Source organism: Prenolepis imparis, unplaced genomic scaffold (genome assembly GCF_030444845.1).
Source record: "Prenolepis imparis isolate NDT839.2.m4 unplaced genomic scaffold, iyPreImpa1.0 SCAF_7, whole genome shotgun sequence".
Classification (NCBI taxonomy): Eukaryota; Metazoa; Arthropoda; class Insecta; order Hymenoptera; family Formicidae; genus Prenolepis; species Prenolepis imparis.
In genome coordinates, this window is record NW_028141165.1 from 4,061,511 (window position 1) to 4,087,503 (window position 25,993).

General features: G+C 36.8%; 2 protein-coding genes across 7 annotated transcripts in view; one reads left to right on the top strand and one right to left on the bottom strand.

The window, feature by feature from the left end:
• The window catches only part of Sif (guanine nucleotide exchange factor still life), a 39,115-nt gene extending 14,882 nt beyond the window's left edge, over positions 1-24,233 (bottom strand). The window contains exons 1-16 of one of the 6 annotated variants that reach the window (XM_083042883.1): positions 24,039-24,233; positions 22,110-22,294; positions 21,779-21,897; positions 21,337-21,544; positions 20,600-20,847; positions 19,607-20,165; positions 18,111-18,464; positions 17,504-17,560; positions 17,240-17,414; positions 14,045-14,272; positions 12,576-12,705; positions 3,436-3,581; positions 2,726-2,993; positions 1,759-1,902; positions 1,227-1,409; positions 37-291 (exon numbers count right to left, since the gene is read on the bottom strand). In XM_083042883.1, coding sequence (XP_082899009.1) covers positions 37-291; positions 1,227-1,409; positions 1,759-1,902; positions 2,726-2,993; positions 3,436-3,581; positions 12,576-12,705; positions 14,045-14,272; positions 17,240-17,414; positions 17,504-17,560; positions 18,111-18,464; positions 19,607-20,165; positions 20,600-20,847; positions 21,337-21,544; positions 21,779-21,897; positions 22,110-22,294; positions 24,039-24,178 — 3,399 coding nt within the window. In that variant the 5' untranslated portion in view covers positions 24,179-24,233. Of the gene's footprint in view, positions 1-15; positions 292-1,226; positions 1,410-1,758; positions 1,903-2,725; positions 2,994-3,435; positions 3,582-12,575; positions 12,706-14,044; positions 14,273-17,239; positions 17,415-17,503; positions 17,561-18,110; positions 18,465-19,606; positions 20,166-20,599; positions 20,848-21,336; positions 21,545-21,778; positions 21,898-22,109; positions 22,295-24,011 lie in introns of all 6 variants that reach the window. The other 5 variants (XM_083042880.1, XM_083042882.1, XM_083042881.1 and 2 more) reach the window with 5 other exon arrangements.
• Positions 1-25,993, top strand: part of LOC145938945 (BRCA1-associated RING domain protein 1) — a 162,000-nt gene that overhangs the window by 127,104 nt on the left and 8,903 nt on the right. The window lies entirely within an intron of this gene.

Genomic DNA, 25,993 nt, shown 5'->3' on the forward strand with positions numbered 1-25,993 from the left:
TTTCGATCAACTCACCCGATGTCCTGATGATCGTACCTGATTTTCCGGCACGGACACCTTGACACTCTTCTCCTCGTCTCTGGACGAGATCTGCAGCGAGCGTCTACTGGAGCCGCTGTTTGACCTCGACAGCAGCGGCGGTCTTCTCTTTGTCGCTCCGCGACCCGCCAATAGATTATTCAGCAAGGATGGACTACGCGCGCAGATGAACGCGTGGAAGGACGATACCGTGAAGACGCCCAGCTTGTTCAACGTCTGCTTCGTGGCGCGAGATACGTGCGTCAGTAGACTCTGAGGGAGAAATGAGGGCGTAGCGCTTATTTAGTATCGTCAGCTGATTGAGCTCGGTCATTTGTCCCCAAGGTGTTACCTTGAGAAATAGAAAGATTGAATCTACAAGACTTTCCAAATAATTAAATATACAGAATTATGCAAAATTATCAACCTGGTTAAATTTTTAAAGAAATATTCTCTTGGAAAAAAAAATAGTTTCGTTCATTAAAAAAAAGATCGAAAATAAATTATCTACAAAATATTAGTAATAAATTAAATATCAAGGAACTGTTTGTACTGCAGATTGCTATTGCTTAAATAGTCTGATTGCAGCGAGAATGTTAATTTATCGTATATTGACTGACCATGGTACGACTCTTGTTTCTCGCGCAACAATCGATACCATCCATCACAGGACGAATGGCGCAAATTAGACGCGATGCAGACGGATAGCTAACGAATCCTGACTGCGCGTGGATTGCGAGCGAGGGAGGTGACCTCCTCGCTTTTCAGACAATTGAAGCGACCGGTGGACAATATAGCGAGATTGCAGCGCGTTAATGTTGTTTATCCGCGAGAAATCGAAAGATCCGAGTTTCTCCTATGAAAGCTAAATCATGGCGTGTTCTGTTCAATTGCACGATTGGAATCGACATAATATATCTCGACTTGTCATCACATTCGATGCCGATTGGAAAGAATCGGCGCAACACATCTTCTCGAATTTATTCTCCAAATATAAAACAATACTTGCGCGCGTGAATCAGTAAACTTATATCGCTCACAAAAAGATAAAAAATATTTATTGGTACAAAATATCGATAAAATATTAGAGAGATGATTTTTCCGTCGAAATTATATTCGTTCAACATTATGCAATGTCTTTCCATTGTACACTTTAGTCTATATAACATGTTAATATTCTATATTTTGTACTCGTATGCGATACTTACCTTCGGATTAGGCAGTTCGCCACTCTGCAAACTAGCCATGTAGCACCGCAAACGGAACTGCTCGCAATGGAGCCGTTCCAGATTCTCTTCCCATTGTACTATTTGATTGTTGATTTGCTGCTTGGTGTCGACGTCGGAAACCACTGATTGCTGGAGATCCGCCATATGTTTCATCTTGTAGTCCTGCAGACAGTCAATACACACGTCGATATCAATTAACGTGACTATCTTCTTTTAAAAAAAAGCATTCCGTCAAAATGTGAAAATTTATAGTAATTGAAAATTTGTAATAATTTTTGTAAAATAAAAATTTAATTGCAAAAACTTTTCTGACAAATTTCCTCTCTTTTCGAAGTAAAACTGAAAATGCTGAAACTAATATAAACTTTGCTCCACTTAGCTACTTCTCTTTACACGATGTTTAGAATAAATCTTCTCTCTCTCTCTCTCTTTTACTCTTCGATACTTAAAATAAATCAAGCTCAATGAAATGTTATATATTGATCGATTCAATGACATTCTCGTGACGTACCGACTCGATCGCCTTCTCCAGACGGAAGATCTCCTCCTGTAGAAGATGCAACGTGCCAGTCTTGCCGCGATGACGCGCGAACGCGGCGGCGCAAGCCGAATGAATGCTATTCACCCAATTTTCCAGCTCCACTTGGCACGGCGCCTAAAAACACAAAGAGGATATTTTTTTCTTAATGTGAGCGAGGATTAAGACCTTCGATATTTAAGCATCCTCGGGAAACTTTGAAAGCAAATCGATATCACCGCGAAGCAATGTACATAATAATGTCGCTCACACTTCTTTAAAGTCGCGGCAAGCTTTTAAGTAGGAGCTGCAGGCTATTAAAAGTTTGTCGTTGTGTGATCGTGAAACGACGGGAGTTCGTGAGACGGAATTAATTAAATACATCTAGTTAGCGATTTGCACGGTTCGTGCATTCTCGAACTACCAAAGTGTGAAGATCAAACTGAGCCGGAATTATTCGAATTCAACTTTATCTCGAATTGTTCCCTTCACTTGTCGATAACTTTAATAACTTTCTTCGAGTTTAATTGGCGTGTTATTTGCAAGGATATGCAATACTTATTAAGGAGTTATTCATTCGAAAAAGCGTTAGCTAGTTATAAAGCATGGTTTATCTCTCGTAGAGATCTTTTGTCATATATTAAATATAAATTAAGAAATATTTTTATCGGCTCTCAGTATTTAATAACTAAATGTGATTCTTAAATTCGGCCAATAGAGCCAAGCACGAAAATTAATTCTAATTTTTCGGAACGGTAGTTCCATCAAATTAATAATCCTCGAATTTTTTGATGGAACTTAGTAATCTCAAACCAAGAGATACCGTTCCGAAAAATTAGAATTAATTTTCGTGCTTGGCTCTATTGGCCGAATTTAAGAATCACATTTAGTTATATATTAAATATATTAATTTTTTATATTTTTGCACTAATTTTGATCAAAATTAAAATTGCCCTCTTACCTGGAATAGATAGGCATCCCCGAACGCGGTGCTGAGGCAAAATATGTAATCCCTCTTCGGATGTTCGGGAATCGGCTGCATAATCGCACCGTCGACGATGATCAGATGTTTAGGTGCCGCTTCCATGGCCCTGCTTTCTTGAGAATCGCAGGGGTAGAAAAGGAGCGTGGTACCCTTCAGACAGACCCAATAACCCTTCCAGCCTCTCTTCCTGGCTAGCTCGATCTGGTGCTTTTTGCGCAGCAGCCATTTTTTCACACTGAGAAATCTAAAATATTCGATACATCGCTATTATCTCATTTTTCTCTTATATTTAGATTTATCATTGCTGTATAAAATACACGAATAATTTTCATATATCAGAAACTGATCATTATATTATTCCTATGATTTTATATTTTTTATTTTCTATGTCACATTTAATGTATCTATTTATATATCATATTTATCTTAAGAATCTCGAATTTCTTCGCTTTCAAAATATATAATTAATGACTAATATTTAAATATAAAATTTTTCTCTTGTTAAATTATAAAGTAAATAAATTTCACACACAAAGTATAGTATATCATTTAAAATATGTGTGTGATTTAAAAGATATTGTTCTTTGTTCATAGCCTTCATATTTATCTTAACATTATCCGAGAGATATATATATACAGGCCCTCAAGGCTCATTATCTTTGTAGAACAAAGTACAAACGACGTACCCTGCTTTCCGAACTGCACCGGTGCAATTGAACGAAGCCGCAGCTGTACCAGTCTGCTTTCCACGATAGGGCGAATTTATGACACTCTCGCCATCGTCATCGTCGCTGACGGCGGTGGTGAGTGACATCCTATCATCGTCTGACATCTGAAAAATATATCAGGCTTTATCTTTAACCGCGATGAACGCGTTTGTCACTGCGAAAATTAAGACAGATACGGGTGATCCCACGTTAAAGATTTGACAGTAAATAATCTATAATATTTTTCTTTGTTTTTTACGAATTTTTTTAATACTTGCAAATGATTGCAAATGCACGTGGAGTCACGCATATATATAAACAGAAAAGAATGTATCATGTATACACATAAAGAATTTTCTTTTAGAATTTATCCTGAAAATCATGGTAATCGTGGGACAATATGGTATGGAAAGAATTTTATGAGAATTTCTCTGATTAATATTATTTTATCACAATAAAAAATAATAATATCTATCACAATAAAATATAAAAAATGTTTGATTAATTTTACTATACAGTTTAATAAAATTAATCAAACATATTTTATATTTTATTGTGATAGATATTATTTTTTATTGTGATAAAAATATTAATCAGAGAAATTCTCATAAAATTCTTTCCATACCATATCATCCCATGATTACCATGATTTTTAGGATAAATTCTAACAACACTTGTAAGAGAAAATTCTCTCCGTGTAGAAGAAATGTGCATAGAAGAAAATGTTTCGTGCGATCATATCGTAAAATAAAATGATGCTGATAAAGAAGGGTGATTATATGCAACGATAAGTGTCTAGTCTATTACTGACAATGACAAGATGCTTTATATGTACATAATTTAATTGATTTGGTGCCTCATCTATCTAAAAGTGCATATATGGGTTATTGCGTTATTGCTATTTACAGTATGTATATTTATTTATAAATATTCCGACAATTAATTTAAAAAAAAAAATACTGTATTTAGGAAATGTAATATATTATATTAGGAATTATATATTATATTGCGTTGGGAATTATAATTAGTGCAGAGTTTATATATAATGTAATAATTTACAATGCAATTGATTGAGATTAATATTTAATAGATTTTAATTTATATAATTATTGTTAAATTTTTCTATTAATTTGTCAAATGCGGGTACACTAATATCACACAATTAATTAATATTATTGCAAACTGATTACATATTAAATAAAAAAAATATTAAATAAAAGGGACATTCGCATTACTAATAATCGGCAGTAAAGATACAAAGATGCAAAGAAATTTTAGTTACGGCTTTTCTCGGCGCATGCTACTTAAAAAATGGCAACTATTTCCTATGCAACTGTAGCGAGGCCAGCTTAGCTGGGCTTAGAAGCCCTTTTAATTGCACAAGAAGATTATGTCGCTTTCAAGAATTAATGTCAACGTGGTCATACATGCCAAAATATTATATCGCAATTGAAAATCTCTACATCTTCACAACAAAGGATAATCATGTCGCAAAGGCGAAAGTGCTTTGTCTGGCAATTCCACTGATTTCGTTGTCTATCCCCTCGTTATTTTCGCTCTTATTTTTCATTTAAAACGCGATTATAAATTTTTATCTTGTAAATAAATGTGTTTTTGATGTGACAAATGATTTTTCAGTCTTCATCAGATACGATATGACATTTAATGATGTCGATGTGAGAAAATGAGATGCAATTCTGAGTACGAAAATGAATGCGAGTAGTTTAGGGAATCGACGAACGAAAGTCCAACGGAAACGGAACTCGGCGCAGATTTGATTCTTCCTTCGCTCTACCCTCGCTCCGAAGCGCATGCCAAGTAATACGAGGTATCTCGCGCGAGGATGGTGTCCTCTCAAGGTACGATCGTCTCATACAGGCAGGGAAATATATATATATATATATAGATATATATTCGGGAACAAAGTACATAATATATATACATATATATCAATCTGAATATATCAAGAGAAACATTCCTCCACAAGAAAATAGAGAAGAGATTCGCGATTCGTGTCCTCTACCTTTTTTGTAATATTGGTCATGCCGCGGAGCCTTTCGCGTATTCCCCTGAGGCTCTCGCCGGCCCAGAAACTTACGACTCTTCTGAGAAAATCGGCGTTACACGCGTCCGCCGTCATGTGCGGATGGTAGTGGCAGTAGCAGCCCTCCTTGAGCAGCCTCATGTTGTTGTCCGCGCTACCGTTGATCCTCAACATAATTTCGCGACGCGCCACGCTTAGGCCGTCGATGTAACGTTGCGCCCAGGTGTTTAACGCGCCGTTCACCAAACGCAGTAGCTTGTGATAATAGCCCTCGCCCGAGCCGTACGTGACCTTCTCCTGGACGTTCCGGCAGTTGAACCAGTACAATTTGCGCGACTCGTTAATGCATATCACGCTTATCGTGTGCCTGCGACACCAACAAAAGTACTTCCAGCAGCGTCGCCGATGCTGCGTCTTCAGGTCCGTATAACTATCGTCGCTCGGATCCAGCAGGTCCAGGGTACTATTCGTACACTTGATCGCCCATTTCGGTTCTACCATTATTCGTTCGCCAACGGTGACTTGAGTTGAGGAAGAGACTTTGAAATCGTCCGCGATCGGACGGTTCTTAGGGAAGGGAGGACTGTTGGACGGGATCCTCGGCTTCCTGATGACGGGGCGAAACTGCCATTGAAACGCCGACCACGGCGTTTTGTTCCTTCTCCGATGGCATTATTATTGTCTCGCGGACGGCAGAAGGCTCACCCACGTTGGCTTGGTGAGATATTCTTTTTTTATTTTTATTTTTTTTATTTTTTGTTATTTTTTTTTACGATCGATTGTCGCGGTATATAAGCTCGATGGTATCGCTTCGCAAATACTTTGTACTTCTTACGGTTCTTAACCGCGAGATCCTCGAAATCCTCGATGTTTTCGTCACAATTGTACACACCAGCTGTTCAGTTTTCAATTTATCGAGCGCGTCAATGGCGCGTCAAATTACGAATACGTCAGATGAAATATTAATGATCTTATAAACATTGAACGCCTCACGACGCGACCATCATCGATTACTATGAAGGGCGAAAATTGGACGACGGCAGAACAGCTGTTTCATCACGTGTATTTCAGGTTCATCAAATTTACGACGAGTCTATTTCGAACTCAAGAAATCGATTTCCTCGAGTTATCAATAAAGTCCTCGATTTAAGGCAAACGTCTTTTGCACTATTAAAATCAACTGCAGCCTCGTTAAGAGGGATGCGTCAAGTTCCTTAACGTTAACTTTACGAGACTATAATCTAATTATCTCAAGAATCTCCAAAGTTATGACGCACGAAGAAGCATGAGAGCGGCGAGGAATCGCCGCAATTGTCCGCAGGTACTTATACGCAGAAGAATTTTCTATTAATATTCTATAGAATATTCTAAGAGAATTTCTCAAGAATTCTTGTTCATCCGAGAAGCGCACAGCTGGCAGAATCGCCATCGACGATGCTGGATGATGATCGTAGACGACGCCACTTTAACTCCCGCCTTTTTGGCGAGGAGGGGAGGGGAATTGATAATATATAGGATATTTTTTTTTCTCTCTCTCGCGCGCTATACGTGTAATAGAAACGAACTCGCCATAGAAAAATACTCTTTTGTTCTGTTTAAATATACATATAGATATCTTCTCTGAACGTTGATTCTCGCTCCTCTCCAGCTGATTTCCCTTCTTTTCCACACATTGCTATAGATGTCCTCTCAAAGCATCGATTTTCTCCTCTCTCGTGGAAAAATGCGCTGTAAACCGTTACCCTCTTTTGCCCCGCTCCTTATCTAATCTCCAACATCCATCTAGAATATATTACTTCAATATCTAGCTGATCTTCGCCTTCTTCCCTCTCGATATATTTATATTCACAGTTTTTGATTTCTGTTTCCTCCTTCGTCACAAATATATAATACTAATTATTCGCGCGATATTTCAATAAAGTGTCTTCCCCTTTAATATATCCAGTAAGCTGGAGTCAGTTATTTGCCAATTGCGACTGACCTATTCTCGATTCTCCGGAAATTATCCCGCGGCGGAAATCAGTCTCGGACTGATCGTAAGAAAAGGAGAGAATCCAGGTACTCAGTGACGATGTTGCCATCGTCGAGATGACACGCGCCGGCACGCTTCGATCTCGCACGCACGTGCGATCGAATCTCGTAAACGCGAGTTCCCGAAGCGGAGATCAATGCTTTGTAATCCGCGTACTCTAATTTTCGACCAGCATCGTGACACGAGAATTCGTTGTCAATCCCAATGACATCCTGCAGGAATACCCCCTTCACTATCTCGCCTATCTACGCGCAATTATTGCGCAATTTCAAGAAATCAGAGGGAGAGAGAGAGAAACTCCCGATTGTATCTCGATGGTGTTCTCCAAAGATAAACTCTTCCTAATCCTGTTCGTCGATTTTATCAGAGCCTCGATGAGCGGCAGCTACACCTCCGCACTTCCGATTCACGTATCAACATCAACATGAGGATTACTCCCGAGGTGTATATTACTCCCAGAAATGCGTTGTCGTGGAAGGTTGCACCAGGTTGCACCAGGTTGATTCCTACGCTCTTCCGAGGGTGCAGTCTTCGGCGATCGAGGTGCGCGTTGAAGGTTCGAACACGGGACGAGATCGTTTACACGGAAACGCGCGTTCTCACCGCGTTCTCCGGCGAGCGGACGACAGACGTTGGCGCCGCTGCCGACGTGTCGTCCGGGGATGTGTCGCGCGCGGCTCGACGACTTCCGGCGCCCGCGCATCGGCGCATCAATTTTCTCTCTCCCTCTCTTTCCCTTCGAGTGCGCTCGGCTCGGTGATGCGAGTCGTGTTGGATGCTGCGAGACAGGGAGAAGAAGAAGCTGCGTCGCGCTGCCGCCGTCCGTCCGTCGGTTCTCCACGAGGTCGAGGTTCTTGCTCGCGTCTAATAAGCGTCCGTCGATCGATGGTCCCCGCTGCACTCGTCAGGGTCGCGCCGCGACGCGGGTTCGCCGAGGGTTCTCGTCATCGTCGCGGAATTTTTTATCGCCGCCTTCGGCGGAAAACGACGGTATCCGCGCAAATAAGATACTCCTCGGGCAAGGGGTTCTTTATTGTTTTTCTTTCTTTTTTTCTCTTTCTCTCTCTCTCCTTCTCTTACGAGCGAATGTCACCAAGTCCGCAGCCGCGAACGCGCTTCGCTCCGGACTGCCGCTGGAGAACAGGGAAGAGGTGCTGCTACCGCGAGGGGAATCAATACCACGGTGCTTGTGGTGGTCGAAGGGGGATTGCAGGAACGAGAGAAGGAGGGTTAGCGGAGAAAGCGGCAGGAAGGGATGCTACGAAGAGAGAGGGTGGATGGTGCTGGGATATAGCCGGTAGTAGTTCCCGCAACGTGGGGGTAGAAGGGAAGAGGGTGGCTACGCTTCGGAAGCGAAACGAGCGAAGGGGTTGGTCTGTATGCACCCGCCGAGGGTGCTGGGAGGGAACACGACGCGCTGCATGATTGTCAATTGGTAACAGCTAACAGCTGACAGCTGAGCGTTTCGCGATGATTGTTACTCCCGCCGCCCTGCGGAGATGAATATCCGATTGGAGGGAATTGAGTTTCAGAAAAATCGAATCATAAATCTCTGCGCTGACTATTCGAATATGCTTATTCGCAAAATGCCCATTTTCTGAAGCGATAATTTTTTTTTATTTTCTGACATCAAGGATGATGGCGAACAAAAGTTCTAAAAAGCTTTTTAGATTCATTGCTCGCTACTGTTTTGTATTTGCTTTTTGCTTTGCAATTTTCTCCAGCAAAAAAATGTAGTTTATAGAATTTTGTAAAATTTTGTTTCAGTATACTAACTTTCTTTTAGTATAAAGATTTTTTGGGGAATAATGCACTTTCTTAACTTTTTCATAATTACAATGAAATGATTACATCACGACAATCTTTCGTATAATGAAAAAAGGTAGCCAATAGATCTAACATGTAAAGTTTTTTGTTTTAAGTTTTTCTTTACTCTTCTATCGATGGATCGATCTACAGCTGTTTTATTCGTAGCTCTTTTATTCTGCGCATTGCATCACGTATGTATGTACATACATATTTCGTTTTCTTTTTGCCATCGCAAAGAGACTCGAGAGGAGAAGGGAGGATTAAAAAAATAATCCTAGCCAGATTATATATAACGGGTTGGCGCGCATGCGAGCGACGCGAAGTTTTATTGAATTTTATGGCATAGTTTCCTTGCGCGACGAAAGACGATAAGAACAATCGGTCGTTGTAAAATAATATCGTGGCGAGCAATATGTCTTCTGTATCGGAAGATTACTGTCCGTCTTACGCGGACAGTTGAATTAAATATTATCGCATGCACCAATTAATCATCTTTCCGATTCGCGATCGCATCTGTAATCGCCAGAGCGAAGAGCGAAGAAGCAAGGGAAGCGGAAGAAGAGCCAAAGTCGCGGAAGATGCTGTGCGTCTGCGCATGCACCTGTTGGCGCAGGCTGCTGCTCGACTTGTGCAACGACAGGTGCAGGGATGCTCGATTCTCTTATTTACTCTCGCATGTCGAGCAAAGGGGCTCGGCCCGCTAATCTCGGCGCGACCTATTAACCCTTAAGCGCGTATCTTCGCTCACGACACGTCATAAAAACTCCCGACCTTTATATAAGACGTTGTATTTCGAGATAGAGGTATATATAATTCCACAGCATAGAATTTCTCAAAACTTTCCCGCATGAAAAAGTAATGTTCAGGAATTCCGCCCCAAATAGTTTCTCGAAATAAAATTTCTTAAATATAACCATTATAGAAAAAAAAACAATGTCCCGATGCAGCATAAGTTTTATAATTTTAATGAGTTAATTCGATATATAAATGTAATTATATCTTTTTGTAAACATTGATAATTTTTTAAATATATTCTTTCTCGCGTTTGACATGTAAACAATTATAATGATAAATTAAAACCGCATAATGGAAACTGCTGTTTAACAATCGGTCGACCGCGGAACACGGGAATAAAAGCCAACGCTTGCGTAAGCTTGCGATAATAGAATATCTCCATTGCTTTGCGGTTGGTTCTCGGGTACCATCTCGTACACGTACATATGTATATGTCCTTGCGAAGGGGTGGGTTTGTACATACATACGCAACGGAATGCGTTCAGATTCTCATGACCTCGACTCGTTCTCCACCTTTATCTCCGCATCTATACCCATGCACATTTCTATTTGCGGTGCAAAATAACCAAGAGACAACGGGGTGCTTATACTATGAATAGGGTTGAATAGCGACGGATTCGAGTGGCTAGCGAGCGCAAGACACAGGGTCAGTAGGTTATCGATGTTTGTCGATCATGTAAGCGGCCTTCATACATAGGGATCATACACCCGCTCATATATGTCGAAAATTTGAATTTTTATATTGATTCGACACAATTGCGAAAAATAAAGACAAGTGCGGAAACGACCATATTTTTGCTAAAATGTCCGAACGTTTGATTCGCGATTATCGACACGGCGTACGTGCATTTCCGTTTCCTCGATTCGCGCTGACCTCTTTTGTAACGTCGTCGTTACACGATAGGCGTGGCCGGTGCGAGAGCGCGATTTGTGCAACCGAGGGGTAGGTCCGAGAGTTGCGCAAGTTTTCATAATCATTAGAAACAAGAACATTATTTCTAAAACCATTCTAAAAAGATTGACATTGTGTGTATTATAGTATTGTCACATTGGTATATAAATTAAAAATATATATTCTGTGAAATTTTAAATAGATATATACAGTTTTATTTTATATATTTTGAAAGCAATATAATGAAAGATGATTGATCATCTGACTAATATAATCAAATTTTATTATGTGAAGCTAATTATCAATTTTTTTAAATAATAAAAAATAAATTGATGTATTAAAGTTACATTAAACGATTATATTCATTTATTTAAAAAAGTTATATTAATATTGTCATTTTAGAAATATGTTTGCAAAGCGTTTTATAAGAAGTTTCTTTTCTCTTAAAATAGTACAATAGCGAGCTATAAATCAAAGCAAAACCAACGAGATGTAAATTGTTTTATGCAAAATGCATTTTTATCTATCCTTTTTAATGTAGAATAGAAAAAAACTTCAAAACCATCAAGAGAACAATTACCGCTATCGCTCTCGATTCGAGTTTTTGCGAATATAGCAGCTGGGTACTTTACCGTTTTAAATCACAAATGTATGGTAAGTGCAAGCGAAAAAGAATCTCTTCAAAGGGTTTTAAAAGTAATGCGCCACATCGCAAATGCGCCTTTTTATGTTTTATGTTGTGTGTGTAAAAAGTAAAAAAGGAGAAGAGAAAGAAAGAAAGAAAAGTTAAACAAAATAAAACCCAATACAAACGCAGCGCCTTTTTTATTTAAGAAAATTGATATTGTCATTATTTATATTTAATTTATGATTGCAAAAAATATTTGTAATAAAATTTAAAAGAAATTATAATATATCTAAAACATTAATGCTTTTAAAAATTTTGTTGATATTTTGAAAAGAGTGAGAAAAACATATTTGTTGTAATTTTATAAATTTTATTTTATTTTATTTGATCCTATATTTTGTCTTTCATTTAACTTTTTTTTTAGTTTAAAAATTATGTTATATAATTTAATTTAAAAGTTCATATATATACATAGTATATATGTATGTATACATATATACTATGTGTACATATAATGTCCTACTTATTGAAAATGAATATCTACTTTTCCAATTAGATCAATATTCACAATTGCATTCCACAGTCGACGTATATATAGTCTCGCGTTTAATTAAGAGAGTGCGCGTAATTAAATTTAATATTTAACACAGCGTGTGATTCTTAAGTGCAGAATTAAGCATTAATTTCGCAACAAGTACATATCAAATAAATTGATAAAATTTACGATATAGTTTCGCAGTTATTTCCGACGTGGAATTATTTGGCACTAGCATGCAAAATTGGTACAAGAAATCGAAATAAGCTTTCGCATGTATTATAGCCGTGCATAGTATGAATGCAAACTGCGACACAAAGGCATCATTGAGTGGTACTTGGATGTATCAGACTGATAAGGTCAATGAGTGCTTGGATAACTTACCTCCGAAGACGTCAAGTAGCAGAGCCTCGAGTCGGTGCTTTCCAGTGAGGCTTGTTGAACGATTCCGTATCTGCCATCCCGGTCGGACATATAATCGGATCTGACGCTGTCCTGTCTGTCGAAAGTACCTCTGGAATATGCAACACGTTCAATTGAATGTTACAGCATAGCACAAATGTACGAAATAGATATCTTTCAATTGCAATCTCTTGTACGATCTCTCCTTTAATTATAGAAAGCATTATAAAATTAATTTCTAATATATTACTTTTGCATAACGTTAATTTTATTTATACATATGTATGATTTTAATTATATGTTTTATAAGAATATTAGAAAGTAGAGAGTGAAATTTTAATTCTTTATGTTATAAATGGAATTTATTTTTTAAGTTACTTTAGAACACATTTTTATTCATATAATATTAAAGATATGATACTAAATATATATAATAATTACGATGGAATAATATCAAAATGAATTGTAACAATTTAAAATTATTAAAACTTTTAGTTAGAAATTAATATTTGCAATGTAATATAAGTTATTTGTTATGGCAGTATTCTTTTAAAAAAAGAGGCAGTAGTTGGTAATGGAAAAAAAAACTATCTTGTAATATTAGAAAAGTTAAAACTATTTTCAGGCATATGTATATAATATTAATTCTGCAATATATAATAATATATATGTTTAATAATACAGAGAATATAGTTGAGATGTGCGATAAAAGTAAGAAGAGAGCGCCGAGAGTACAATGGAAATATGAAAGACAATGCCAACAATATAGGGCGACAAAAGATAGGTGGTAGAAAAGCTAGTGGACTGGAAATTAAAAAGGAATACTATATAAAGTATAAGTACGCATTGTGCCGAAAAAGAAGTTCGTACTTTTTTTTAGCTTCGAATAATTTATATTTTTACTGCGTATATCTGTCTTTAAAAAATATCAAAGTATTTTTGTATTTTATTTTTAAATAATTTATATTATACAATAAAATATTACATGAAAAATAATTTTTTTATTAAAGAATGGATATATTCAGTCTCAGATAATTTTTCTTTTGCAAACGAAATTGGTCTTAATCTTGATCTTTGAACTTTCTCGCTGATCATATAAAATTATACATATATAATTAAAAAGATTTATGATGGTAAACATAAAAATTGCAAAAATATATTTATTTTAACATCTATGTTTTTAAAAATTTCTCTTTTCCGAGATATCTTTTTATTTATTTTTAATACGAACTTGCTATATATTTTATCTTCTTTTTAAATCATTTATACCTAAAAAATTATTGTTGCTTTAACACATTAGTAAAAATAAAGAAATAAAAATTATTCCAAATTCATTAAAGAATCTGTCTATATTTATTAGACAATTTATATTGTGGAATTTTTTGAACATCCTATAAGAATCATTGATTCGATAACTTGATCCCGATGCGAGAGGAATCTACTTTCTTTACCTTTGTTCAAGAGAATCAGTCCTGTTGGATTTATAACCACTGTCGTTGAGGCTGCCCTCGTGTCTCAGAGATGGGAGAGAATCCCAGGGTGATTCTCTCTTGTATCCCGAATACCCTGGATTTATCGAACTCGAAGCGCCGGAGCCGAGAGTTGAGCTGCCGGATTGCCATCCGTCAGAATGTCGAAACCATTGTGCACGTGCGGATTCCCCGATGCAGCTGGCGCATCTGCAAGCATCATATTTTTTTTTACAGATCAGTGTTATGTGCAATAATTATATAAATCGCATTCTTGTAAAATTTTTATTATATTTAGGATACCGCTTCAATGTAAATAAGCTACAAATTTTTATAGTCTAACAATAAGTAACAACTATACGATTAATATTACTTATTAAAGTCATTTAAAATAAATAAAATAATTATTTTCATAAAATTTTCAATATTTTAATAATATTTTCATTAGTTCAATAAAATTATTGTCATTAAAATAATTACCTACTTTAATAAAAATAATTATTCGTATATCAATTTGTATAATTAATATAATGTCAATAAAGCAAGATATTTACGGGATTATATATATTTCTTATTAATAATAATAGTTAATTATTATAAAAGAGAAATGTTGAGCTTATTGTTAGATCATTTATTTAATTAATTATTCCATCAAGATTGAAATTTTAAATACTTGGGCTAATATTTGTCGTATATACATATTTCAATATATTTTCGAAAAATTAATAAAGTTATCGAAAGATATATATTCCAAATATATTTTTATTTTGTAGGAAATATACGAGTTTTAAAGAAGTTAAATGCATATCCCCCCTATATACACTACACACGGATGTGCAGTACCGTGCAGGTATAGGCGAGAAATCCGAGGATGGTGTGCCTTTCTTCGCATCGTCCTCCTCTCCGAACAATTGGAACTTTACGTGTTTCTTATTCTGAGATTGATTTCCGGATCCGTCATCCAGAACACGATAGAAAAATTTTTCCGGCAGCTTCGGCATCTTCGGCATCTTCTTCGACTCTCGTCGCCTCTCGAGCGATCGGTATCTGCACTGAATACTGTAGCGCTGATAACTCATTGTTGCGATTATCAACGTTCCGGATCGTGCGTTAGATCAGTATTTGCACTGCGATTACAATGGCGAGATGATCAGCTGGATAATCAGTTTGACGTTTGCACTCGATAACGAAGGGATGATTATCGCCGGTCCGTGGAAACGATCGCTGTTTGCGCTCGCACAGCAATGACAAAATAATTATTTCCTCTCGTTCCAATTTTCGCGCGACCGACAATCACATGCGGCACGACTGAATAATTATTTTCGTCGCACTCAAAGATATCAATGCTTCCATACGTCCGTGCCAAGCGAAATAATTATTAATTTATGTTGCGCCGCGCTGATTATCCTCGTTAATTCAGATTGAAAATTACCCCCATCCGAGTCTTTAACGACGAGATGAATATCTCATCACCGTTTTTTTTCTCGTTTGCAAAATTATTTGTATATCTATAATTAGCAACAGCGAGATATAGATATTATTTATTGAAGGACACAGCCAAGCAATTTAATTTTTATATAATATTTCTACTATTCTCAATGTTGATAATTTCTTTCAATTTGCTTTCTTCTCTCACTTTGCACATTCATCTATCATATTTTTTATCGCAGCGATTAAGGGCATCGATGATTTATTAGCGTTGTCTTTTTATATTTCACATTTACCGTTTATCAGATATTCATGCGACACATAGTAACTGCACATAGCGTATCATTATATCGTAACGTAATCGCTCGGATACAGATAATTCATCATCTCGCACTACGAGAATAAAATTTAAACGATGGTATCATGCACAAAATGTACGCAATCCTTCGCGCAACCCTCTTTCTTATCGCGAGACCAAATATCTGATGTTTCAGGATGCGCTTTGCACTTTCAGGATGCACCTCCAGGAACACACGCAAAATCTCGTCGTGCGTTTTTGTCGTTTCTTTCTTATTTACGCGACTACGAGAAAGACACCCTTCTTCTCTTCGCTCTCTCCGTCCAGCTGAGAGCCGAAGCCCACTCGCGAGATTTCTATATTTACTACGATGCGGCTCGCTGCTGTCAGTCGCCGCCTTCGCTGACCCGTAATGCACAACGCGCCGGCGGCCGGGGGATGATGATGCATGCGCCGAGCGCTGTATCGAGAGGCGTACCTTCGAGATAGACTTCGATAGACACCACGCGACGCCCGTCGACGCGCGTCACCTATCGATATAGTTTCACGGCGCAAGGTGTGATATTTTTTTTCCTTTCTTTTTTTTTTACACCGCCCGCGCGAAGGCTATCGATAGACGATAACCACATCCGGTGATATTATCCAGGTCGCCCTTAATGGACGATGAAAGAGTACGTCACTTCGCTGTTCCTGTGTACGATGATCGTAGGGCACAATCCTTTAAATGTCAAAGTCTCCCAACGACGAGTTTCGCACCTTTTTTCGATGCGAACCCTTCGGCGACCGAAGGGTCGCTGGCTATTATCGCGCGCGCGATATTAACGCGTTAATTAACGTCGTATACTATTTGCACGGCAGGTGTTTCAATGGAGCAGATAAAAAGCGTCAGTGAATCAATTCCATAATTAACTCGCATAAAAATTTAAAAGATGTTCAAGAAATATCATTAGAGTAATTAAATATGTCTTTTAAATATATTTTTTTTCTTTTTTGGAATCTTTCGCCTTTTGTTTGGTATAAAAATGATTTTATGTATCTAATCCAACAGTTGGTTAATCACTTCCTTTCGTTGATCACTTTATATTTGTCGTTAAAATAATGTTATTGAATAATCGAATAAGAGAAGATTTTTAAAAATTTTATACTACTTTACATATTATATGAATTTAAGTTAGATTACATTCTTTATATATAATTCAAAGATTTTTACGTACAATCTTTATGTTCAGAGATTATATGTAAAATATTTTTAAAGTTGAGAAAGTCTCTATATTCTCTTATAAAAGTCTGATTATAAAAATATGCTCATATAAATTAAAAACATGTGTGATTTATTCTTTGCATCATTCATTTACGCGTTTTATTAAGATATGGAGACGCAATAAATTTAATTGATTCCTAACATCTTTTACGAAATTCTAATATTAATGAAAATTTGAACAGTAATTTACCTAGAATTGTAGTCGCTGAGATAGCCGCGATCTCGATCAGAGTCTCGCTCTCTCTTCTCTCGCACGATCTCATTACGGTCGCTATAATAGCCGTCTCGGCTATCCTTGCTGTTCTGTCTTTCATTGCAATAGCGATACGATAGCGGCAAAGTCGATGACTTATTGGAATTGGTACCTGCAATCGCGAATTTGATAATGAATAGAAAATAGAAAATAAAAAATTCCATCAAAGTTTTTTCAATTTTCAACATATGTTCAACTTACGTCTTCGTGAAACGTGAGGTGTACGCTGAACGTTCAACGGTATGTTTTCCGCAAATTCTGGAAAATGTTAAAAATTGTCTTTTCAATAAAATTCTTATAAAATTAATTACTTTTAATGATTTTATCGATTTAATATATTGGAAAGGTTAAAGCTAAAGTTTAATTAATCTATTCACTTGAAAAGAACAAGGGTCAGTGAGATAAAAATTATCTGACAAAAAGAAAACTATATTTCTCGATTATACTGAAATAACGTATAATTTATTCACTTGAAATTTAATTCATGAAATACGATATCAAAACATTCTACAAATCTCACTAAATGTTCTTTCATTCATTCATTGATTTTTTGCAAATAAAACTCTTAAGTGAAACTCTACATTAGCCGGCAATGTAACTATTGAATAGAATAACATTTTATCTCATGAATGAAAAGTCAAAGACAATATAAATTTCCAATTAATATATATAAAAAGTATACATTTTTTATATAATTTTTTTTATACATATTAATTAATGGTTTATAGATTTTATGTGGCTGCTAAAAGATGATTTGTTGCAATCAAAATCTGGCCTTTTTAGAATCAAAGTTTAAACGAAATCTTACCCAAGTTTTCCATGCTCTGCGTGAGCAGAGCTTCGAACGTACGCAGACTGTAACTCTCCGCGTCCATACCCTTGGCCAGAGTGTTCCTGAGATGCATCTCGTACTCGAGGAGCAGCCGGCTGGTTGGGCTGCCCGGAGTCGACATCGATTGCATATTCTGCTGCTGATATGTCTGGCCGCCGTTGCAGCGACGGGAGTTGCAGTGATTCGGCTGCTCCATGTCGGAATTGCCGTTCGACGAGCTCGGCGTGGTCGCGTAGCACTGGTTGTCGAAGATGACATTGTCCGAAGGCGGCGACATGTCACCTGTGCACCGATTACGTTCCGAATCTAAGTACGTCCTGCCTCTGCCGCCTGCGAGCAGAGAGGTGCAACCGAGAGTGCAGGATGGAATATGTGATGAGTCGTGCGGTGGTCCGCTGGTGAACGGACAAAGGAGACGTATATTAGTTAGTCAGACTCGGCGAACGCGTAACTCGAGAAGTGGTCCATCCGAGAATGAGCCATGAGGCTGCCGAGCTGAACACGTTGTCGACCCTTAGTGCGCATGTTATATAAGAAGATTAAAAGCAAAACAAAATGTTAGAGGTGTCGCAAGTGGTGGTGGATGACCCCGTGACTTTCATCAGGGTGGAGCTCACCGACAATCACGTTGTCGCTCTGTGCGCATGTTAAGTAATGCCGAGGGTGTAGGGTGTAGCTAAAGGTTAGAGATATACGTCGGATAGATGTCAGAGATCAGTCGCTGGTTAATTTTAGGAGACTTCTTATGGTGTTATGCGTTCGCCGGAATTATATAGGGACAAACAAAGAGCGATATTATATAGGATCGATCATGTCATTTCCAGTATGAACTTTATCATTTTTTTAGGATTTTTTAAATCATGTTTATAAATCTAATCGTTTTGTGCAGTAAATAGAAATCATATTATGACATTGTCTATCATCGCGTAGAAAAAACGCGGACAAATTGCTTTTTTATAAGAAAATTATATAATCGATCCTCTAGTCGTTTTTTAATGTTATCATTGTTAAAATGTTTGCATTTTGACAATTTTACATATTTTACCTTTAGCTTTAGAATTTAAAAACAAATTTTGTTTAAAGCGACTCGAGTATTCTACATATATTTATTAACAATAAATTATATAAACAATGATAACATTACCCCATTAAGAATCAAATATATTCTACACATATATGTATATTAATTAATAATATACATCATTGTAATACACATTAAATTTTAATATTTAAATATTAATCTTAAATTAATATTAACATTTAAATATTAAATTAGATTAGCAGATTCGTTATAAGTTTAAATAATTACGTTTAAATAACGTTGCAGAATAGACATTTATCAATTACAAACGTGCAGCGAAAATTTAAAATGGCAGGGCGATATTATGGAATAGTAAAAAATTTTTTTTTTTTAAATTGTGAATAAAAATTAATTAGTACACAATAAACTAGCAAGTCAGAAAAAATCATACCAGTATATTGCCGGCTCATATCGTGGATGCTTCTGGATCCCTGAAACTTATTGTTGTAGGGCGCGCGATAGGGATGCGCGTAATTCTCGTTGTCAACCTCCTGCATCATGTACTTCTGATTGTTATTGCTCGGATGGTAGTGATAACTGTGATGGCTGTGACGCTTCCTCGTCATTTCTGGCGACGTTACCGGACTGTCAATGCTTGGCATTGGCTTCAGCATGCGCTTCAAGGTGTTCGAGTCCAGACTGATACCGCCGTTTTGCGCGTTCTCGATCCGCATGTCATCAGTGCTCTTGCTCTTCGATCTGTGACCATGATTGTTATTGACGATGTTGAAGAGATTACCGTTCTGCATCTCCAGCTCGGTATAGTCGGCCGACTTGGTATGGTGCAGTTGCTCTTTGCGTAAGTGCAATTTACTCTGCAGGGTACCACCAGCCTGGGTACCCTCTGACTTCAGCATCTCGGTACCGTTCTGTTGCGTGGACGAGTCCTGACTCTGCTTCTGCAACTTCTTCGGCGATATCGTGGAACCTTTCTCGTCGGGACTATCGATCTGTTGAAACGAAATCAACGAATTAATAAATTTAAAATAGCATTTTTTTTCAATTGTAATAGACATGCTCTAAATTATAATTTCTGTGAAATAATATGATTTAATCTTTTATAATGCTAATATATGTACTTTATGTGATATAAAGTAATATATATTATTACTAAAAAAAATATATAAAGAAATCAGAAATCGTTTTTAGCTAAATATGGAATAAAGAATAATATATTTCAGCATTAAAAAATACAATAAAAACATAAAAATTAATCTTGTAGTAAGAAATCTATGCCTCATTAAAAAATTAAATTGGCAAATGGACATAATATTACATCTGAAACAAAGAATAATTTTTATCTACAAATATCGAATCTGTATGATAATTTTAAGCATTGATTCAGAAAAAAATGCATTGTTATACTGCTATGATTATTACTTGCCTGCGATCCAACCGTAACAGTTCCAATTCCAATATTGGCAGTCTTCGGGGTTGTCTGACACGTTTCATTCTGTTTATCCTTCTGTTTGGCCGAGTCGCCAGCTTTTGGTGTTTTTCCGGGTGTCGCGCTAGGATTGTTGACGTTGTCGTAGAGAGATGCGCTGGATGTGGCCGCTGTTATCTTGTCTCGTCCCGGCGTCATTTCCATCTCCGTAGATCGCGCCATGGTCCGTGGAAGCGTAGATGGTCCTGAAATAAAGTAGACTGATTTAATAAAGTCACAGAAATAAATAAAATTATATTTATTAGTTTGTATTAAACAAAATTTATGCAAAATATTGTACATATATCTTGCCTATAAAAAAAATATCTATATATATTTATATACTTTAATATTTAAGAATTACTGTAATATAATTTAAAAATTATTATAAAAATTATAATACTATCTAAATTATATACATATTGATTCAAAAATTTAATGTATTGTTTTTACAATAATTAAAAGACTAAAAAAATTAAAATTTGATAAATTCTCGTAATAGATCTATTTTGCTTTTATCAAAATTAAACACATTACGAAAAAAATTGGAAAATAAATTTGTATAAGTTTAAAAAGTAACAAAGAAAGATTAAGAGACATATTTTAATTATTTCAATTTAAACAACATAGCATAAAGAAAATATAGAATAGAAATATGAATATATAAAGATATATTCTCTAGAAGTCATACATACCGCACGGGCTTCGATATCTGGGATCCTGGCTACGTAGCCTTGCAAATTGTTCCGGCGTCATACAGGTACACTGAGGTTCTCTGGATCGGCTGGGCGAGGCCGGGGTTGACAGTGGCTTTCGGCGTGTTTTGATCTTCTGCTTGTTCGGTGGCTCGAGCTTCAACGAGTAAGAAGAGGACGCTTTCCTTGAAATCTTGAACGACGGTGACTGTATGGAAAATTAACTAGTGACTGCAAATGACCTAAGAAGTCGAATTGGACTTGTATCGGACTTGTTGTGTGTCGCCCCTAAATCATCTCCGCTCAACTTTCTCGCGCGCTACCCAATGGGAGAAAGGAAATAGGCGGAGACCTCGTGAGAGTGATAGCGAACAGGGTTGTGGCACGATGTACGTATAATGTAACGACATGCGTGTCGCGGGTGTAGTATCACTAAACTTACGCAGCATTCTCTGAATTGCTTTGCGTCTATGGGAGACGTAAAGTTCAGCCCCCATGTATCATTTGTGACTGTGTCCTTCCAGTAAACGAAGCATTCTGATGCTTGGCCTATGCGCGTACCTGAAACATAATTACACGATATTAATTGTTGCAAAATTAAACACTCATTAAACTCTCCGAAATCGCGCTACTTTTATCACCGCATTTTATCCCAAAAGTAAAATTAATTTGTAAAAACTTATATTTTTATATATTTTTATGGATATATTATTCTTTGTTTTCTCACAAAAAAAATTAGCTTTAGTTTTTGAGTATTTTCAATTATGGTTTACCTGGTTGGACCAACCGCACATCTAGGATCTTATCGACCTGGCTGTTATATGCGGTGATATGGAAGACGCATTCCGGCGAATCCTGGATGCAAGTGATGTTCACAGGGACCAGATCTTCGGACACTTGCTGCCACTTGACAGTGCCAGCTCCGCTCGAGTTTACATGGAACACTTCGGCCCACAGCCTAAAAACTCTCGTCATTACATCGTGTGTTGCGACAACATGATTTTTGAACATCGACACAAAGGAAAGTTTTTAAGGAAAGAACGTGTGATACATAAAATAGAATAGTTGTGGCACGAAATGAGAGAATAGAAAAGCAAAGATCTATCATTGAAAGTATTCGTCGTTATTATTGTTTTTGTAATAAATATTATATTAAAATTACATAAAAATATCACTACATCACGTTGCATAATATCGCACTGTATTTTGAAACGGAATTGTGCGAGGAAAATCGCAATTGCATGTACATTACATGCATACAATATCTACATTTACCGAATAAATATCGCGTAAACTCTTTCTGTATTAAAATTATGATCTACAGATATTTATTATTTTGATATTGAAACTTCAAAGCGGATAAAATTGAACGATATATTGTCGAATTTTATTTATTAAATTAGATTAAATGTGGACAAAAAATAATGATACTCTGTGCTAAAAATACTAATCATGCGAAGCATATATGTATATGTGAAGTGTAAAGTAGACAGTATAGGTCAGAGAAAAATATTTAAAATAAAATAAATATTTCATTTCATTTAATTTAAATAAAATTTAATTTATTAACGCAAATCATAAAATAAAAAACATTATTACTCCTGTTACAGTCAAACATATGAAAGCAGCATATAATTTAACTCAATTTCTGTTTAGCTAAATAATGAAATATACATCAAAATTACACTAATATTACTCAAAATTAATTAAGCATTGTATCCATTTAAGGAGAAGCTATTGACCGTTAATGAACGAGCTACTAGTTTGATCAGCCAGACAAAAAGTAAAAGAGAAAAGCGAAAGGACGGTCAGGGTTAAAGAAGTAAGCGCAAGCAAATAAGATAGCGAGAAAAAGAGACAGCCAGAGAGATAAAAGTGAAGAAAACGAATGAATAAGAGAAATGCAAGACAGTCTAGGAGACGTGAATAAAAAGCGACATCCCCACATATAGCTACCAGCATATAACTGCAGAAGTATATAGCCTCTCCGTCAGACGCTACAAAATAATATATAAGTCCGAATCTGGATGTACTGCATTTTGTAATAAACATTTCAGAGTATTTGCTAAACTAAGATCAATAATAAGATCGCGATAAAATATATAACGATTACATTTATATAAAAAATTCAGATATGTTAAAAATCTCATTAAAAAATTGTACTTTCAAGTAAAATATAAATAATTTCATCCATTATTCTTTTCCTTCTTAATATTATATGTAATAAACATTTTTGAATATTAACATCAAAATAAAATTCGAGATTGCATAAATCAATAAAGCATTTGAATAATTTAAATCGTAAAAACTTTTCTTATACATATACGCGCAAAGAAAAGAGATTTCTCTCTAATAATTTCTTAAATTATTATTATTAGATAAATTGCATTTATTATCTATTGTATAATTCATGCGTAATTAATTATCATGCAAAAATGATGCAAAGATTCTGATTCCCGTCGCCTAATGCTGCTGTTATACATGCTGCGCATAAAAAATAGAAGCAAATAAAGAAAGAGAATAAAGAAAAAGGAAAAGAGAGAGCGAGAGAGAAAGAGAGAGTCAGCATAATGCATGTCAGTCAAGTGTGTACGAATGGTAATCATCGAAGAGAAAGAGTGGCAACATGGTTGAATGGAGAGTGATTGAATGGTTGAATGGTATGGTATGCGCACCTCTTCCTCTCTCTTAAGCTTCCGCACCTGAGCAAGTGGCCAGTGTCACCCCTGCGTCCTCCGCCGCCCATCCCGGCCCTGGCACCGGCCTGCCATGGGCTGTCCTCGTAACGATACGTCTTTGATCTGATCAAGGGTGCGCAACTGCAGGAAAGCTTGTTGCCCATTCTAACTGCTCTTATTCCGGCTTAGATCCTGCCACCTGCCTTGCCCCGCCGCCTCCACCACCACCACCACCACCACCACCACCACTCTGCGTCACCACACCACCCTCTGTACTCGTGATGCTCGTTTGTGTTTCTGGCACGACACGCCTTAACACGTTCCTGGCCTCACGTATCTTTCCTTTTTCTCCGTTCTTCAGGATAGATCCGTCTGATCCCCCTACTACGTCTATGTATCTTTTTCTTTTTGTCTCGCTTTTTCTTTGTTTTTCTCCTTTTATATCTCTCTCCGTTCCACCCTCTTCAATTCCTCTTTGACACACTTTCGCGGGGTTGGCTCTTATGGCTTGTCTGTGTCGACTTTTGGCACCAATTTCCAACAACGCCGACCACGGCGTTGCTTTTTTTTTGCGCGTGATCCTCGGATCGTGTGTGTGTTATTGGGAAGCACTGTGTGTAATAGGGAGGATCCCCAGTTAGCAGAGAGTAGGAGGAGGTATCTTTATTGTCACATCATTGCAGACGTCGCGAAAGTCATCAGCTTGTCTCTAGCATGATCGCTGCGAACATACGTGAGTCGATTAGCTGTGAGAAACATATATTTCAAACATGCGCATAATATACAAATCTCATTTACTTCGTGTATGAATATGTATATGAATTATATCTTTCGTAAACATAGTTATCTGCAATGTAATTAAAACGCATATTTTAATTAAAACAATGTCATAAGATGAATTACGAATTATCAGAAAATTTACATGAGTGCATAATGTTATGCAATATATCAATTGCACACATACACATACATACATACATACATACATACATATATGTGTGTATATATATGTGTGTTTTATAACATGAAATAACTATATAATAAATCAGTTTTGAAATTGACATAAAATCACACGTGTATATATGTATATAAGAAGTTAAGGAGATTTACGACGAGGCTGACCATATAAACGTCGCAATCACTCGAAGAAACAAACTTGTCAATCGGATTTAAATAAATTGCAGGTTTACTCAACGAGTTTATTAACGTATTGATTAATGTCAATTTTTCAGCAAACTAATTTATAATGCTATGAATATCAATTAGCTTAAAACGCTTCGGGGATGCGACCGAGGTTCAATTAAATTCTGATAAAGTAAATCCAATGCTCTCGAGCGAACTTTCGAGCGGAAGGATATAAGCTATCGCTCTTGCTGCTCGTCGCAACTTTAATTTCCCAATTAAACAGTTAAATAAATCTAGCAACGCTCTCGTTTAACGATCTTTAGCGATCTTTTCTCGCACGTCGCGGCTTCATTCACATTTCTCGTGATGAACTCTTTCGCAACGTGCAATCGATTATTGCGAACGTCGTCGTTGCAAGTGCTTCATTCTAATGTTTGGCCGAAGCCAACATCAGGGAGGAGGTCAATAGCGTGAGATATTGTACAGATATGTCGCGGATAATAAAAGGGGTAGCGCCACCGGGGGGTTACTGAACCGTCCCTGTCGGCCACGTAATACATCATTTCTCTCCCGGAGATGCTCTCGACAATGACTATCCTAGGTTCTCGTAACGTTCATCTCGCAACATCCATCACGAGAAGATAGGGGATGACGTTCCGGGAGTTTTCTGGCTCGAAAATATTCCTGCGAGAAACACCAACACACAGTTGGCTTATATATTTTCAACCCTGTACTCGTTCTCCATAGTTGCATGTAAAATTGGCACACGAACAATTAGTTCTCCAGTAGTTCTAAAAATATGTTTAGCGTGAACGTCCAGCACGTTGTAACATTAATCTTAATTTTAAATTATC